Source organism: Anarrhichthys ocellatus, unplaced genomic scaffold (genome assembly GCF_004355925.1).
Source record: "Anarrhichthys ocellatus isolate YVR2014 unplaced genomic scaffold, GSC_Weel_1.0 scaffold42, whole genome shotgun sequence".
Classification (NCBI taxonomy): Eukaryota; Metazoa; Chordata; class Actinopteri; order Perciformes; family Anarhichadidae; genus Anarrhichthys; species Anarrhichthys ocellatus.
Window position 1 is genome coordinate 896,760 of NW_022280072.1, and position 18,658 is coordinate 915,417.

Consider the following 18,658-nt stretch of genomic DNA (forward strand, 5'->3'; position numbering starts at 1 on the left):
AATCGTTATTAATTAATTTCTCTCCACCGTACACATTTATTAACATCTATCTCTCCAGTTTTCTTTTATTTGTTTTATTTTGATGTCTGCAGCAGGTGCACGCGGAGGCGGAAGGACACCATGAAAAGCTTCAGGTCACATGTCGGAGACACACGTGTGTGAAGGATGAACTGATGACTGTGACTCTGAACAAAGCAGCGGTTGGTTGTTTGTTTGTGTTTGGTTTTGCGTCAGGACGCAGTTACATCTCCTTTCAAGTTAGTTTTAAATGAATGAGATAGTTTAAAGTTCTGGAATACAGTTTCTTGAGTGTAATTTAAACGCAATTAATCTTCCAGAAAACCCCACAGTTTAAAAGTCGTATTTAATCACCCACGTGTCCCTCCACCACCACCTCCTCCTCCTCCTCATCCTCCGTTGAGGGAAACTAAACGTACGCGCGCAAAGCGGATGCCGGGTGCGCACGCGGCGAGCTGTCTGTCTCTCTGCCAGTGAGTCTGCGCGGCTCGATGTGCGACAGCAGCAGCAGCAACAGGAGGAAGACAGACGGACACTTAGCGTGGCTGCACGTCGGCGCGTATGGCACCGAGGACGGTCCGCTGAGCGCGAGCAGCGGCGGCAGAGCGCACAAGTGGCGAATCGGGGGGTGGGTGGGGGGGCTGCGCGTAAAACTCAAAGAAGTCGGGATGGACGGCAAAGGTACGCTGAAGATGTTCGCCAGGAAGAAACGGGAACTGATCAAGACGCCCTCCATCTCGAAGAAGAGCCGAGCAGGAAGCCCCGGGCCGCAGAGCAGCGCCCCGTCTGTGAGTAGCGCATCACTTTTGGTTTCCTTGTGCGTCTCGCGCGCTGCTGCTTAGTCTGCTAGTGTGTGTGTGTGTGTGTGTGTGTGTCAGATGACCTTCAGCTGGAGGGGACAGGCTGCAGAGAGGGCTCCGGACAAGGGGTGATAGATACCAACTATAAGTTATAGATATAAGTTTGGTTTAGTTTTTGTGATAACTGTGTGGAACAAACTTTATGCAGAGTTCAGATGTGAGTGCACGCTGACTCATCTGTTCACATACCTGCAGTGTGTCACTTTCAAGAGGGGGGCTTTTAGTTACATTGGGGACTAAGCTGTGAGAGGGGGGGGTCGTTGGCATGCTGAAACGTGTGGGCAAAAGCAGCTACAACCCTTACTCCTCCAGTCAGAGAGTTAAGAAAGCTGAGGCGAAGGGCAAGGACAGGCTGGACATACTGCCCAACAAGCACAACGTATGGCTTAAGCAGGTATGTCTCGAGTGTGTATGCATGTATGCATTTTGTGTTTGTGCGTTGCCAGAGAATCACTTCTCAGGCCCTGAACTGTACCCATTTACGTCTACTATAAGTGGCAGATAAGATGCAAAATAGACAACTTTTCGGTGACTTTTTATTTCCTGTTTGAAGGTAATTTCTCTGCAAAAAATATCCCTTTTCTTATTCCAAACTGTAGAAAATGTCCTTTCTATGCTCTGCTCTGTGTGCCACACCCGACAGCGGCTCGGAGTCAGGAAGTGTTGCACAACGTAACACAGGATCTTGTGAAAGCCTCCACATGTGTGTTTACCAACAACAAGCGCTGCTGTGTTTTAGAGTCCACAGAGGGAAAGAGGACGAGTGAATGCCGGACGCCGTCAGGGTTGAGCTGTGAAAATCATGTGATCATCTTGACTTTTCTTTTTTCTTTTGTTTGTCTTCTCCTTCCTGTGCGTCTCTCAGCTATCCATCCTGCAGGAGAAGCCTCGGAACGATGCAGGCGATGCATGCCTCTCCTCTTCGCCCTGGTCCTCTTCCTCCTCCTCTTCAACTCTCACCCCAACATCCGCCGGGGCGCAGGACCCCTCCCTGTCCTGCCCCGGCACCCCCGGCGTCCAGCACGGCAAGCTGGCGGTGATGCAAGGGGTGGGCTGCCCGTCACCCGTGGCCACCCTGAGGAGGCCGACGGCGCTGAGCCGACACGCCAGCGCTGCAGGTCTGGTTCGAGGCATCATGAATCATGCAGAAATACACACCTGAGATGAAGCAGAAAGCAATATTCTGGACAAGAACAGTGCACAAAATATACTAAAAAAGCACCGTCTACCTACCTGAAATTTAACAAGCAAAGGAATCCAGAACAAATTCAATTTATTTATATATAAAGACTTGAAACAAATGGAAACAGCTAGCCTGGGTACGTCCAAAGGTAACAAAATCCTCCAAAGGGAACCTTTTCTAAAGCTCTCTGTCTAAAGTGTCATATCTGGTTTGTTTAACTTGTGTAAAATGCCAAATTTGCAGTTTTCCATGCGGTTATGTGCCGGAGTATTTCTTGTCTGGGAGCAAAGTTACGGCTCCTGACAAAAACAGTCCAGAAATATTAAGCTGCAACTTCTCGCTTTTACACTTGTTAAAGTTAAGATCTGGAGGTGCTGGTAGGTGTAAACTAAGGACGTTTATCCATGTTCAGTATTAAACGGACACACGTGAGCGTGGTCGAAATATTCCTTTAAATATTTTGGCGCTGTAAAATGTTTGTTGTTTTTGCCTGATTTTAAATATAACGGTGGTTCTGTGTGTCGTCTCAGGTTTCCCGCTCCAGTCGTGGGTGTTCACTAAAGGCCAGGGCAAAGGGGCCGTGACCCCGACGACCCCGTCTGACGGTCCAGAGAGCACCGCCATCGAGGTGGAGGACATCCCGGCCCTGCTGAGGGACGTGGCGCGCTTCGCAGAGGCTGTGGAGAAGCTGAAGGATGTCGTGATGGCTGAAGGTAAACGGGATGACGTTTTTAAGGGGAGGCTGAAAATGTGCTTTCATGCTCTGGTCAATTTTGAGATTTAGGGCCGTTTAGCCTTCATAACATGTCTTCTTTCAGACAAGTGGAGCAAAAACATCAAAAATACACATTTAGGTGTTTATTTTAGTACTTTCTCTGTTTATGTCTGTAGATTTCTCCTAAATTCACTAAAAGTTACCACTAGTCAATGCCTCATTTGTATATTTAAACATAACATTTCAGAAAACTAATAACTAAAACATTTTATTTCCCTAAATGAGCTTTTTTTTCTCTGACTCTGAGCCAGAAATTTCCACTTCAGCAGCTCTTACAAACACCAAACTTTCCAGTTTCTTTCCTCTCTATATTCTGAAGGTTTCTACAGAGGTGTTTGTTCATATATCATTCAGAGCCTGATTTATGCAATATTTCATTCCTAAAAACATGGAGATTTACCATAATAATGCCTCATTTGCACATTGAAACATACATTTGTAGAAATATTGTAATGAAAAAAATATTTATATAAGTTTTGGTAATCAACTAGGGAAGTTTCATGAGGCTATTTGTTCGTCAACATTTCACCCTATTCACCTGTAGTGTCTCTTAAAATCTTCCAGCAGTCATTGACCTCATGTTTGATTCAGAAGGTCTCAAATATTTACCATCAGTATGAGTTCGGCTCCTGTCTGTCTTGTCAGCTGGTACGTGTTTGCCAAAAGGCACAGAAACGGGTTTGATTGGTTGTTTTGGGTTCGAGCCAAATGCTCCGTTTGCTGCGAACACAAAACTAAAGAGAGGAAAAAGAGTGGACAGCGCTAAATAAAAGTGTAAACGACCACCAAGACACGTTGCGATTCGATCACTCACGCCACTTCATGAGGTGGTCAGGGAGACGTTTGACAACATATCATGTGTCCCTGATAAATACAGAAAATAAGAATTCATAGCCGCCGCTCTCCGTTTGTTCCTCCTTTTTCTCCACTTGGTTCTCAAATCAGTTTACCTGGCTTTGTCCACGACATCTGGAAATTTAGAGAAGTCCATAGAGATTCATTACGAGTGCTTCAAACATCTTTTGTTAATTGGTTCGCCTGGCACACGCCAACAAATAGACCCGGTCTGTGTCGTTGTCATTTCTTCTTCTTTTAATTTCCGGCAGACTTGGCACAGGAAGTGCATCGTCGCCTCACGCCGGCTAAAAAAACCAACCCAGCACATTGCATTTGGTCTTTGCCATCAGAGAAAGATGGACGTGATTATTTGCATAAAGAGCAGCGAAGTGAGATTTGGTCACAAGTGGTCCTGGAGACTCATTCTGAAGCCAGGTGTGATCTGACGCACTCTGAGCCGTCCACTCCAGGTGTGAACAGGGCCAGTGTGTTGTGTGTTGTGTTCATGTGAATTTAGATGGAACAATACAGTTTGGCCTCTTCCCCTTTTGCGTTTCAAGCTCCAGTCCCTTTTGACACACACACAAAGAGAACATGAAGTGTCCACAAAAGGTTTTTGGCAATGTTGCATCAGTTGGGTTCACCGACATGTGTGGGGGAGGAGGAGGGAGAACAAGGGAGGAGCCACCTTGCACAAGCAAGTGAACAAGTTTCTGTGAGCATCCTCTCTCCAAGTGAAGGGTTGCGTTTCCGCTGCGCCTACAGACTCGACCGCACTCTTGTCTCCAGCAGGAAGCCGGCTTCTTGTTTACTGCAGCCTCACACACACTCACACAGGCTTAAAAATGGCAAAACATCTAAACCTTTCCTCCTTGGAGTTAAATGCAACCACCTCCGAGTCGACTCGACCTGCTGAAACAAATAAAGTTTGACGTCTTTACGGTTGGGAAAGGTTCTATGGTTGAGATGAAACGGAACGAGTTTTGTTTGCGCGTCCTTCTGTCTGCCGTTATCTGGCTCTGTTCCGTCTTGTTCTCCACCCAGAGAGCGCTTTCTAAACAGGAAGCCATGATGGATAGCCTCCGACAGAAGGGCCTCGTCCACACTTCCTCCTCCGATAGGCTGGCTGCATGGCCGTGACATGACTCCTCCTCCTCGCCCTTTAACCAGCAGCACAATCGGAGTGTTGGCCTCGTGTCCTCCCCTCTGTGATCCAACGTGCCACTTAATCTGGAGTGGCTGCTAGCTCTCACTTTTTTTTAATTTCTTTTAACATCAAACCAACCGAGTCGAGGGGAAAGAGATTTTGTTTTTCGTGAACCGCAGAAAGCAGATGTTGCGCACCGTAATTCGTTTCTAATCTTGCACAACAATAGAGATGACCACATCCCCCTCCAGCGTGATGTTCAGGTCACTGTGTTCTTATTGTCTCTGCTGCAGCTCAGACACTCTGACACACTTTTTGTGGGAGGACGGAGGATCGGCTGCCCTCTGGCCGAGCTGCCTCCATTCTAGAAAAAAAGGGGTGCACAGAAGAGTATGAGGTTGCAACATTAGACAGAAAAATAAGTTAACGAAACTAGACTGTGTTTGTTGGGAGGAAATGAGGATGCAGGCTGCAAATGTGTCACTAGTGGCATCAAAGCAGAGCAGCTTTGACCTGTCTGGCACTCTGGACCTGTTCGCCCGTTATCACTGACCTTACTGTTTGTGCTCAGACTGTCCGTCTCCCTGCCGTCTCCATCTGCTACGCAGAAACGATTGAAACACTGACTTAAAGGAACACTCGTCGACATTTATTTGCTTTCTTGCAGCGAGTAAAGATGAGAAGATCGATGCCAGTCTCATATTTGTGTGGTGAATATAAAGCCGGTAGCCTCTTAGCTTAGCATAAACACTGGAAACGAGGGGACACAGCTAGCCTGGCTCTGTCTAAAGGTAACAAAATGTGTCGCATCTGACGCTCACTAACACGTTGTATATCTTTTGTTTAATTCACGCAAAAACTGAACACGACTTGTCTCGGCTGGTTTCCCTGGCAGGATCAAGAAAAAGGGTATCACCCAAAATGTCTTTGTGTAATTTCCCCTCAGTGTCTCGGTCAGCTAGACCTTTATTCTGTGAACTCTACCAGCATAGTGTCACAAAATAGGTTTCAAGATTATTAATGCTCTTTATCCTAAATCCCTACCCTACCTATGTTATGTAATTAAAAATCCCCCGGACCCCCATCTAGGTTTGAGCTAGCTTTCAAGCAGTGGCGGACTCGGCCTGTCTGAGAGGTGTAGCATCAGCATGCACGTTTTCTATCCTGTATTGCAGCTTATATGGCACTGCATGTCACATTCTGTCCATTTGAAGGGCCCCCATTAATGCACTGTGTTTTATCAACCATAGGGGCTCACGACGTCTGGCTCCGCCTCGGCTCTGACATCTGAGGATCATGACTCGATCCCTGTCTGTAAAATGATGATGAAGCTAACGGTCTCTGAAATAAAATTTTCAGACTGTGCTGAACTAAAAAATAGTTTGCACCCAATTTAAAGTGTAAATGCCTCCTAGTTTATGTGATAAAGCCGGGATGTGGTCTTTTACAGCCCGTTGAGATATCACTGCGTTACTGTTGTTGCTCCTCTCACCGTCTCCAATCCGCACCTTTCTCCTTCCTCCCTCTCGTCCAGGTAAGAGGGAGAGACAGCGGCCCGTGGCTCACGAGTGCCTGGGGGAGGTCCTGCGGGTGCTGCGTCAGGTCATCAACACCTACCCTCTGCTCAACACCGTGGAGATCCTCACTGCTGCCGGCAAGCTCATATCCAAAGTCAAAGGTGAGTCAGGATTCGCTCTCTGAAACTACAAATCCTCACAACCATCAGACCCGCCTTATTTGGTGTGATGACACAAACTCACAACTTTAATCGACAGTAAACCAACAAGGTTATGTTGTATTTTATTGTCGTTATGACACGCTAACCTTTCCTTTGCCGGGTTGATGCTTTAGGCTCTGATAACTTTATGAATGAATAAAGTCTTCGGTCTATATTTATGTAATTAGGAGCGTTAGAAATAAAAGACAACTTATTTGTCTTTGTGTTCACATTTTACTGCTTCCCTCCTGTGGTGTTTCTATGCATGTTAATGACCTTATTCATTTTTTTTACTGTATTATTTTGCATGCTTTATATTTATTTACTTTTTTCCCTGCATAATTTAAGTATTATACCGTCTGAATGTTATCATGGGAAGGTCAGTGGATCGTCAAAGTTGTATTAACAAAAATAAATAAAGTTAAAAAAGGTTGAAGAATCTGCTTCAGCCATGAACTGAGGTTTAGTGGAAAAAGATGATATTTAAAATACAATATTTACACATCTCGTTTGTTTGAGATAACTTCTTTTGTTCATCATATAGTTTGATGTGCAGGTGACTGAGTTCATTTGTCCAGAAGTGCATTTCAAACCACAACTGAAACCTGAGCGCATGCATGGTTGTGATTTTTTTTTTTTTCAGGTTTCCACTATGAAGCTTGTAACGAGGCGGATAAAAATGACTTTGAGAAGGCAATTGAAACCATTGCAGTTGCATTTAGCAGCAAGTGAGTATCTGATGCACCTTCACACAACATGTCTGATGATCAAATCACAACCGTTTTAATCCCTAAGTAGTATGACATCGTTATTGTCCCTTCACCAAAGACCTTCAATGACAAAGGAAGTGTTTCTAACCAGGTGTGCTCCTAACCTCGGACAGAGGAGACGATGGTGTGTGTGTGTCTTTCATTGCGTACCAAGTCTGTTGGGAATTTGGAGTGAAAAGTGCAGCGCTGGTGACACATTTGCATGAGGCTGAGCCGAAAACAGGAAGTGGTTCTTTTTTCTTCTAGCGTATGACACACAACCAAAACTAGAACTTGCTGTTGACAACCTGGCAGATAGCTACAGACAGACGGGATAACGAGTCACTAGAATGTTCTTCTAGGGGAATCGAGACCAAACACATTAAACGTGGCAACTGTGAAATCTTAAAATCTGTTGTTTTTTTTTTCAAAATAATATGATAAATAAAAGTGAACCCAGAGTAGAGAGATGTGTCATTTTGTTGTGTGTAGTTGGAGCGCACCAACAGTTTATCACATGTTAGTCTGTGCCATTTCAGGGTTCAGACATCTGTCACAGAGCTTCAGGAGGAAGTGAGCTGGTAGAGACGGTTGAAATCTGCCTGATGTGTCTGTTTCCTCATTCTCTCCTCCGCTCTTCCTCTGTTCAACTCATTTTCGTGTCATGAACAGAAAAACATCAAGATGGAGACGCCACTTTTTGTTGTTGTTTAGTCTAAATAATTAAATGAAAGATGTCAAAAGGATTTGGAGTGGATGAGGGATCTGTTATGTTTAATTTATTTCTGCACCAAACTACTACATCTAATAGTTGCTCTCGTTTTAATTCAGAGATATTGTACATGTTTTTATTCTGATTCTGAAAGAAAATGAGTTCTTTGACATAAAGAATGAACGTTGGCGAGTAAGATAATCCCAGGTAGAGGAAAGTAACTCACATTGAACGTGTTTGATCACTTCCCTCCTGCAGTACATGTGGAGACTTTCCATGAGGGCCCCTTCCTCTTTTTTTTGTAATCTGCCATTTTCAGTCATTTTTCACACACAAAGGGATGATTATTACTGCCTCATTCTTTTCCACCGTGACCTCTCCTCACATCCATATTATATTTACATCTATTAATACCTGATGTTGCCCAATGTAAAGCTGTCTGTGTTGTGTGTCTCCTCAGTGTGTCTGAGCTGCTGATGGGAGAGGTGGACAGCAGCACGCTGCTCTCTCTGCTGCCCACTGAGAAGAGCAGGGTGAGTTTAATACAGAGCTACTTAATACACACACAAATATACTGGAAATAATATAATACCTTTTATTATCAAAGAAAGTGTCCTGCACTTTGTCCTTACTGCAGGTTGAAGATAAAGATTTAGGTTTTACAGGATACAAATAAAAACATGTAAAACCTAAAGATTGAAGCCCGTCCCCACTTTATATAACGGTATAATATAATCATTAGAATCCATCACAAGTCTATGTACAATTTGGACATAAAATGCATGTTTTTCTTCGGAAATACACATTTTAGTCATGTCATCAGTTGTTCACTTAGTCCCATCGCCCTGACCCCCCCCCCCCCCCCTAAACATTTGGGGTGTACCACGTGTTACGTGATCAACAGGAAGTAGATTCATTTGAGTCTCCGGAAGACTGAAATTGTCAGTGTGTTCCAATACTAATACCACCATACTATTTAGTATGCAAGAAAGATATTTAGCGTGTCAGATGCAGTAATACCAGGATGTCCTACTGTATCCGCTATACGTTGCAATACGTTTTTCTTGCTATTCTTACCCACAATCCTCTGCGCAGTGGATATACTATATGGACAAGTTCACGGTGCAATGTTTTGTCGAGGTAGTAAGTCCCAATTGTGTTTCTATTACTGCAGCAGTGCGTACTTTGTCAGAGCAGCTTCAGTGTGGACGAAACGTATTTCAAGGTTTTCTCACTCTGTCATATGATCAAAAATAAAGAGTGGGGTCAATCTCAACGTACAGTCGTGTTACCTACATTTGTTTATTATGTTTTATAGTTTTTGGTGAACCACTCAAAGGTGCTAGGTGTTTTCATGCTCAGTCCTGTTACTCTTTTCATATGCAACCATTCAGAAACCTTGTGAAAGCAAACATTTAGAATAGTTAAACGTGTGTTAGTGGATTCACAGCTGGAAAAAAAGATGAGTGTGCATGTGGCACCAATTCGGCAGAAAGAACTACCACCGACTGTACGTAAGGTGATTTCCACTCCCAACTTTCCACTTGATGGTGTAAAAAAAAAAAAAACATCCCTCAGTGGATGACGAGCCCCGATGTGTGTCTGTCAGTAATGACTCATCTTTGTGCTGTGTAGTCGATGGAGAACTTGTACGCTGCAGCGGGACACGGCGCAGACGGGGGACAGTTCAGGAGCGATCTGCAGGACATGGGTAGGCCGATCAGCTGCTCCTCCACTCGCACGTCTCTGTCCCTCATGGCTGATATCTGTGACACTTCTACACCTCTGTCCCTCCAGTCACTTCCCCTTTTGTTGTTTTTACATGTTTGTGTTGTACCTTGTTATCTGTTTAAAGTAGGAAGTGGTGATCCAACCTTTATTCAGTTCACGAAAACTTTCACATGTTGTTCCACACACTGTCTGGGAGGTCTCCCCCTGCTGGCGTAAAGACTGTGGTACACCGATGTGTTTCACAGCAGGAGGGCCAGCTCAGCTGCAGAAAAATCACTTTTTATGACAGAAAATCTAAAGAAAAATGTTTCCAACCATATTTCAAATTTCCAGTTTTGATCACAGAGGCGACAAGTCGTCTTCGCCAAAATACAACACAGGATGTCTGAGATCATAACTCGGAAACGGTTTTTTTTCTGCCTCCCACAAATCCTAATCATTAAAAAACAGTTGAATGTTGTCGCAGCAGCAGGCTGTGCTTGTTCCTGTGCAGTGACCTGTGTTTGTGTGTCGATGCGTAGGCAGAGCCGAGGAAGTGGATGTCATCCTCCAGAACAGCGAGGGAGGGGTGGACTCCGCTCTGCTCTACGCCAAAACCATTTCCAAGTACATGAAGGACCTGATGAGCTACGTGGAGAAGAGGACCTCACTGGGTGAGTGGGAGTGTCAGAGGCTCAGTTTATTATTGGCCATCATATCCTTTGATGCAATTTGATGGTTTGTTTTAAGACTTTTGTCTCTTTTTAAGTGATTTATTTTGTTTTTATGGAGCTTTTTACTCTATCTGTTTTTATGTGGTGAAACCTATAACATAAATTCATGATCTCAATTGGACTATATCCCATATCTTAGTAAATGAAGGTTAAATATTAAATGCAAAAACATAATTGATTATATTATTAATGCATTAATAAAGACTTGATTATAGCTTGTTAAATCTTTTTTTATGTTATGAGCTAAGGTTATGTGACAGAAGATGAGAATAACACAGGTTGGAGCTCCAGCAAATTGTGATTATTTGTAATTTTCTTGGCATTTTTTAAGATAAATGATTAATTATAATGATGATTATGATTAAACAGTGATTTAAGCTAATTGCTGCTGCAAGAATGACGTATTTTTGTCAGCCAACCCGGAAGTTAGCATCGCACTGGTTTCCTCGACAAAAAGCTTTTTCCATTGGATTTTGAAATATTGCAGAAAACAAACTGATGGCAAAGAAACGTTTATGATACTTGCATGTTTTACTCGGCAAGATAATCTACACAAATGTTCTGATTTTGGGACTCATCCCTGCAGCACTCTATAGTTGTAGCCCTGTTATATGAACCACTGAAGAAACACTCTGCTAACACAGTGTCCTCTTTTCTTCTATTTGACCAGAGACTGAGTTTTCCAAAGGCCTCCAGAGATTGTACCAGTCCTGCAAACACAGCATAACACACGTAAGCCTCCATTTATTCCACCTCTGAATATCTCTCACTAGTTAACAACTTGGATAAATGTAAAGCGATACGGCATTCCGTCTCTCTGTTTGTGTTGGATATCAAACCTTCTCTTTCCGTGTCGGTCTTGGCTCCCTCCAGCCCCACATGCCCCTCTTCTCCATCTACTCTGTGGCTCTGGATCAGGACCAGGAGCAGAGTGTGGGTCTGCAGCAGGCCAATACCACCCTGCACACCCAGACCTTCATCCAGGTAAACTCAACCAAAGTTTGTTGCAACGTGAACAACCTCTGTTAGTCGTGTGTGTGACGGTCACTCATGCATGCTCATCTTCTCCATCCACATGGTGTCAATCTGTGTTTTTCTGTGCAGCCGCTGATGCAGCGTAAGCAGGAGCATGAAAAGAGACGGAAGGAGATCAAGGAGCACTGGATTCGAGCCAAGAGAAAACTGGTACGACCTCTTACTTTGTACACGTGAGCAAGCGTTTGCAGTGAGACTGTTTATTCATCTCAAAGTAGCAATAAGGAATTATAAGGGCCAACAATGACTTGCCTTTCAGATGGAGTGTGAGGTGAACCTGCGGAAAGCCAAGCAAGTCTACATGGTCCGCTGCGAGGAGTACGAAAAGGCCAAAACAGCAGCCTGTCGAGCTGAGGAGGAGGGAGGAGGATCTACAGCCAAGTCTGTGGAGAAGAAGAAAAGAGTGGAGGAAGAGGCTCGCAACAAGGTTCTTAGCAATAACTTTATTTTATCGCTATGTCTGTTGTTTCAGAGCGTTATCACTGTGAAGTAAAAAAGTGTGGTTATGTTTAATCTGGCTGCCACAGAAAAACACTGGAAGTAAGTTGCAAATTTAAAGACGTTATGCGTGCGTTTGTGTGCGCAGTCAGACGAGGCGGAGGCCACCTACCGGACGTGTATAGCAGATGCCACCACTCAGCAGCTGGAGCTGGAGCACACAAAGGTCACAGTGCTGAGACAACTGCAGGACGTCATCAAACAGAGCGACCAGACCCTCCGCTCGGTCAGAACAAACACACACACACTCCTGGTGTCAGCTTCTTACCTTCTTTTTTTTTTTTGCCTGTATTGCTCCGTATTCTATACTCACATTAGAGTTAAAGCAGTGATCCAAGAAGACAAATAGAAACTCTGTCCTGATCCTTTTTGTTGTACCTCTTTCCTCCACCAGGCGACCATCTCGTACTACCAGCTCATGCACATGCAGACGGTAGCCTTGCCGGTCCACTATCAGACTCTGTGTGAGAACAGTAAGCTGTATGACCCAGGCCAGCAGTACGCGGCCCACGTGCGAGACCTGCAGCTGCCAGAGCAGCCGACTGTTCACTACACATTTGAGAACTACTGTCCCTCCAGCTCATCGTCACAGTAAGAGCTTCAGTCCCAGCCACAACTATCCAGGTTTTCAATTGCAACCTTTTAAAGGGACAGTTTTTGATGTTGGGTTGTATGAGGTCTACAGTCGGTGTGTTACCCACAAAAGATGTTCTGCACGCCCACAGTTTGGAGAAACAGACAAGAGTACCAGCACAGCAGCAAAGCAATGTACTGCTGGGGACCGGAGGCAGCAGAAACAAATTCTAAATCAGAATCAGAATATTTTCATCGCTTTACCTTGCCATCAGACAGCTGTTTCCAGCGGGACCTGAAGCAGTTCTATCCAGCTGTCTTCAAAGCCTCCATTAACAAAAACAGTCATTTTAACTTGCACAACACGATGTTGCTGGTCTACCGTTGGTCTGTTTATGTTATTATGTAACTTTGTTGAATCCACACTAACCCTTTTTAAAACACCAAAGACACAATAACACAAATGTAATGATCGAGGCAGCGGCAGACCAGCAAGGAAGGTGCAGGATTTTGAATGAATGCAGCCGAGGCAGCCTTCGTCCTACTGTAGCGTGTCCGCTCTCTTTGTGATCAGTGATGATTGGGAGAGAATATTTTTGTCTCTGTTTTAGGAAATTGTTGGATATTATGCCTCGTAAAAAAAAAAAAAAAACCTGTTGCTGTATATTCTCATACGCTTTTGTGATGACATTTAGATGAGAAGACATGAACATAAAGCTACAGCCTGTAGCCAGTTAGCTTAGCACAACAACTGGAAACTGCTGTAGCTTCCTTTTTAGTGACCAGACAAGAGAGTTGTATTAATCTTCTCATCTAACTCTCTAACGTGTATTCACCAAAAAGATTTCAAAATAATAATTAAAACAAATTGCCCTCTAATTCCACATCGCAGCCACGGCCACAGACTGAGGAACGACAGTTTCAACACAGAGCAGACGAGCCAGACAGAAGCAGCATCTGGAGACAACAGAGACACAGAGGCTCAGCGCAAGAGTAAGTGACGCCTGCTGCTGCAGATGTTACAGAAACTCCAGCCTGTTGATGAGTTCTTGGTTCATTGCATTCCGTATTCCAAGAGTAAATATTTAAAAGAAAACCGTGTTAAGAAAGTGATTTTTAAGTCTTGTCCCTTTGTCATCCCCAGGGCAGGGCCACAAGTCGTGGGGTTCAACGGTGAGCGATGACAGCGTTGGCCTAGAGTCTCCTACTGCCAGCACAAGTGAGTGAAAACCTAGTGTTGTTGAAACGGATTCACAAGAACGTGCACCAGAATATCTCATTCATAAATAATCATAATAAAGCTTTAGTTGTTTTGTTTTTTCCCACTGAAAGGCACACAGTATGTGTGTGATTGTCTTTATTCATATGCGAGTATTTAAACTGTATTTTTAATCTAGGTGACATCAGTAAAATGGCTCGCACGTTGTCCACTGGAACAATGTCGTCCAATGAGGACGCAGATGAGAAAGACGGGAATGTGACCTCATTTGAAGCTCCAAGTAAGATTTACAGATTGTAATCACCGTTTGATGTGACATTTAAATAACATGACTAGACTGAGAGGAAAAAAACCACGCATCATCTTGAGACACATCATCTTCATTGTTCTTCAAATTGCTGGCTGTGGGTTTCCTGTATGATGTGGGTCTTTGTCTTCAGACATGAACGGCATGGATCCCGATGTGGTGGTGTCCACCAGACCTTTCCGTAACATCGGCCTGTCCAAAGCGTCGCAGACCCACCGACTGAGGAAGCTACGGACTCCTTCCAAGTGCCGCGAATGCGACAGCTACGTTTACTTCCAGGGGGCCGAGTGCGAGGAGGTGAGTCTCCCTTCATCTCGTGTCCGACTCGGGATACGAACACGCGGCTCTCAAAGCACCTCACTGATGTTCGTGAGGTCAACGCGTTCTTCTCCGTCCTCGCAGTGTTTCCTGGCGTGTCACAAGCGCTGCCTGGAGACTCTGGCCATCCAGTGCGGCCACAAGAAGCTGCAGGGTCGTCTGCAGCTGTTCGGCAGGGACTTCTCTCAGGTGGCCAGCGACGCCAGTGACGGCATCCCCTTCATCATCACCAAGTGCATCTCCGAGATAGAGAGACGGGCGCTCAAGATGAAGGTGAGAAAGTGAATGTTGTTTTTGTTAAAAGTTAGCACTGCTGGACGTCTTGGAAGGGTCTATTTTAAACTGTCCGCCTCCTCCTTGCAGGGCATCTACCGGGTGAACGGGGTGAAGACGCGTGTGGAGAAGCTGTGTCAGGCCTTTGAGAACGGCAAGGAGCTGGTGGAGCTGTCCCAGTGTTCACCGCATGACATCAGCAACGTCCTCAAGCTTTACCTCAGACAGGTGCACACGCAAGAGTAAAACGCAGTATGCTTGTGTGTAGAATTGATTAACATTTTTTTTGTAGAAATTGCCTTTTATTTTACCTGAAGAAAGCGCTCACTGGACCTCTTTACTTATCTGGTTATATATAACGTCTGTAGTCATTTGCACGCCTCTCTTGCTCCTCCATACTTTGTACTTCGTTCATAATTCAGCCCCTCTAACACTCCTTGTATCCTTCAACCCCCCCCCCCCCAGCTTCCAGAGCCCATCATGCTGTTCCGCCTGTACAACAGTCTGATGGGTTTGGCGAAGGAGAGTCTGCAGGGTGAAGCAGAGACGCCAGAGGGAGATGAGGCCGAGTCGAACAGTATCAACCCAATGGGGGGCAAGGGGCCGGAGCTGGTGGATCTGGGCCCCGACACCGACCCAGAGGTCCTGGTCCTGGTGCACAAGCTGAAGGAGCTTCTGAAGGAGTTGCCAAAGGCTAACATCACTACGCTGCGCTACATAATCCGCCACCTCCGGAGGTCAGCAATTATAAAAAAAACAATTAAAATGAGGAAGATAAATCTCCAGGCTCCTTTATTTATTCTCTCTTCGTGCCTCCAGGATTGCAGAGCTAGAGGAAGACAACAAGATGAGTCCCAGTAACCTGGGTATTGTGTTTGGTCCCTCCCTGATGCGTCCCCGTCCGACCGGGGCCACGATATCCCTGTCCTCTCTGGTCGATTACCCCCACCAGGCCCGCATCGTGGAGTCCCTCATTGTCTTCTACTCCTCCATCTTCCAGTCCAAAACCTCTCGGACCCACAAAACCTCTCGCACTGCTTCGCAGCAGGTATGGATGGGAACAGTTATAAAATAATTATATATCAAATGTTATTTTCCACTTTCACTGAATTGAAGTTTTTCAAACAACTTCAGTCCTGATCGTTACAAAAATGTATTCATTCATTTTCAGAATTTCAACCCTTTAAATGCCAGCTTGTTTACATAACGCCACTGTTCAAAAGAAAAAAACTAAGAATTATTTTCTGTATGCTAAATGCTGAAGAGGGAATTCACAGTCTGGGTTATTCAATGATTAGCAACAACATTGATTTTTGACTGCGATGCCGATAGTTGAAACCCTTAACGGCTGTTGGAATATAATGCTGTACTGGCTGTGGGGGAAACAAAAGTTTTAATGGGTTTCAACAGGAACATTTTGGTCCTGGAGGGTCTGAGTGTCTCTATTTTGACGACACTGTTTATTAAATTTCCTCTTATCGGAGCTAAGATTGAACCGTCAAAATAAGAAGTATGCCATTAACAAAGGCAAAATTATGGAAAAGTTAAAAAGAAAAAAAATGTCCCTGGTGCGATGCACAAGGTTGAGATTTAGTTATACAGGTTGTAACTATGACCTTTTTAGTTTTTTGGACACTGAAATACACCGCTGAGCCTTTCGGGGGTGTTGTCGGCCTTTTTATATGAAATTTGAAGGCAATAAATAAATGGGCGTTAGATGTGACGACCTGATTTATGGTCCTGTGGATTTGACGCCACAGCCAAATATTTGGTCATTTCACATTTGCATTGTAGCTTTTCATTAAAATGAATGGGTCCCTGTGTGACGGCACCCACCAGAAAGGATCCTAACCTCCCACAGCAGCTAGTTACAAATAAAATATATTAATAATACAATTTAGTGTATTTTTTTTAGGGTGTGAGTTTGCTAGTAAAAAGATCTTAATTAATATTTATTTTGAATAAGATATTTACAGAAGAGAACTTGAACCCTTAGGAGTCATTTGTGAAATGTTGGTTTACCGCAGAGAAGTGGAAACCTGTTTTACTCTAACGAATGAAAGATGGTCTTACTGAGAAGCTGCCAATAATTCATAAGCATGAACAAAACCTGGTGTACCTCTTCCTGTTGCTGTCAAGAGGCAAATATATAATAAACTAAAACATCAGCACAGTTATGACCTACAGTTGCGATTCATTGGAATACAGCTTTTCCCTCCTGATTTGCATGTTTTGATATAAGGTCTCTGATCTGAAAAAAAAAAAAAAGGTCAAAGCTCAGATTGTTTTTCTTGATAACAATCTCTTCATTTCCCCCTCCTGGTTCAGGAAAGTATTGCAGATGACAAGATTGTGAGCTCTGCTGATGCAGAAGAGGATGGAGGCAGCGAGGAGCCAAATAAACCCGAATCTGACAAGATGGAGGAGGGATGTGGTACGTTTTTGTGTTTTTTTTTTTTTTTTTTTTTTTAATAAAGCCTAGGTTGTATAATACTGTTGAAAATGATCGAACTTCCCCTCAAAGAGTGGAATTAAAAAGAAGTTCACTCATGCTCTTCTCGCTCCCATTGACTTCATGGTATTTAAAGGTATGCTATGAACGATTTCACTAAAATAATGTAGATTCATTCAAAAATAGTCCCTCAATCACCATTTATGACCATCTATGACAGGGAACCAGACTGCGACCAAATTTTGTTGCGTGTGTTAAAATTTCTCGTGGACACAATCATGCAAATTCATGGTGATCATAAACAGAGGTGCCCTTCAGAAAGTGCGTAGAACTTTACAAAACCCTCCATTTAGCTGTTAACGTGTTCTGACAATGACGCGGCCTGTAGCTGATTATTTACAAAAGTAAAATGAGGAGAGAGGAGGCGGCTGATGGGGATGGAGAGACAACGCGAGGTTCCAACTCAGACACCACTGACGATGCAAGCGGGGTATGCATCGATTGCTTTTTCCAAAAAAAAAAGATGCAACCAACCGAGAAGGTTTGTAGCTCTATTTTGCCATCAGCATTTTGTCGCTGGTTGTGAAACACCCCCTCCCCCCCCAAGCATGTGCAAACACGCATCCAACAGAAATCCATGATGATGGTGAGCACGGTGCGGGAAAAGATGCAAATATAGAGAGGCAAACACCAAGCGGAAGCTCTAAAACTTTTTCCAAAACAAGAGTGAATGTTGCTTTTACTGCAGCCTGTGACGCTGCAGGTGGTACACTGGGCTGTGTTCTGATAATCGGGTCAGGGAGGAGCCTCTGGTGTTGTGGCAGAGGGGCACTAAAACAGTTAGTCGTTGTTTACAAACAGTGAGCGACAATTCCTGCACAGTGTGCCTTTTTAAAAGTAGACGTCATACAAATGTAGCGCTTCTAAAAATGTAATTATCTGTAATTTACTGCAATAAAAACATCTTACCCCTGTGCAACCATTGGACTCTTCTATCTCCATTTAGGAAGTTCTTTGGGGTCTCTGGGGTCTAGTGAGCAGCTCTCCGACTCGGAGCTGGACGAAAGCGGCCAGAGGACTGCGCTCCCCCCCGGCCTGGTGAAGCAGGAGAGCGAGGTGAAGCAGGAGAGCGAGGTGAGCGTGGACGACGACCAGCTGAGCTACGGGGACAGTCTGGACCTGTCCAGCCAGTCTGCGACCCAAACCGACCCGGAACAGGATGCAGATCAGGGCCACGCTGTAGCGGAGCCCCCTGCGCTGCCGGACAGCGGGCCACCAGATGAAGAGACGGCGGCAGAGCAGGACCTGAGTGCCTCTCTGGCCGAGCTCAACGTGAACCAGAACAACAACTACCCATTGTCCCCCATATTGAGCTTGTCGGGGTTTCCATTGGCACGTCTGTGTCAAAAGAAACTACCCCTGACCAGAAACCGGGACAGTGAGCCTGAGTTTGTCTGATTTCATGATCGAAACCATTGTGTGTGTGTGTGTGTGTGTGTGTGTGAAGTCTGTTAGTTTGAGTTGAATGAAGGGATTATTGA

The 18,658-nt window shown here is 44.6% G+C and overlaps 1 protein-coding gene across 2 annotated transcripts; it reads left to right on the top strand.

Annotated features, from left to right (window-relative positions):
• The first annotated feature begins 155 nt into the window (after positions 1-155).
• Positions 156-18,652, top strand: arhgap45b (Rho GTPase activating protein 45b). 2 transcript variants are annotated; one of them, XM_031868220.1, is made up of 24 exons: positions 156-806; positions 1,744-1,996; positions 2,592-2,774; positions 6,355-6,498; positions 7,181-7,265; positions 8,459-8,531; positions 9,634-9,709; positions 10,251-10,382; positions 11,113-11,174; positions 11,316-11,426; positions 11,547-11,627; positions 11,737-11,904; positions 12,064-12,201; positions 12,370-12,566; positions 13,441-13,541; positions 13,693-13,767; positions 13,946-14,047; positions 14,208-14,371; positions 14,477-14,665; positions 14,756-14,893; positions 15,131-15,402; positions 15,485-15,713; positions 16,994-17,099; positions 18,124-18,652. In XM_031868220.1, the coding sequence occupies exons 1-24, from the start codon at positions 510-512 to the stop codon at positions 18,573-18,575; spliced, it is 3,828 nt and encodes a 1,275-aa protein (XP_031724080.1). In that variant the 5' UTR covers positions 156-509; the 3' UTR covers positions 18,576-18,652. The 2 variants fall into 2 exon arrangements, with proteins under 2 accessions (XP_031724080.1, XP_031724081.1); XM_031868221.1 differs by lacking the exon at positions 156-806 and adding an exon at positions 817-1,272.
• Positions 18,653-18,658: the final 6 nt, after the last annotated feature.

What these genes read in the sequence shown, in the direction of transcription:
- arhgap45b (XM_031868220.1), top strand. Translation starts at nt 510, where the DNA reads ATGTGCGACAGCAGCAGCAGCAACAGGAGGAAGACAGACGGACACTTA. An exon ending in GCTCATATCCAAAGTCAAAG is followed by an intron (nt 6,499 to 7,180) that starts GTGAGTCAGGAT and finishes TTTTTTTTTCAG; the next exon opens with GTTTCCACTATGAAGCTTGT. An exon ending in CCCTCCAGCTCATCGTCACA is followed by an intron (nt 12,567 to 13,440) that starts GTAAGAGCTTCA and finishes TCCACATCGCAG; the next exon opens with CCACGGCCACAGACTGAGGA.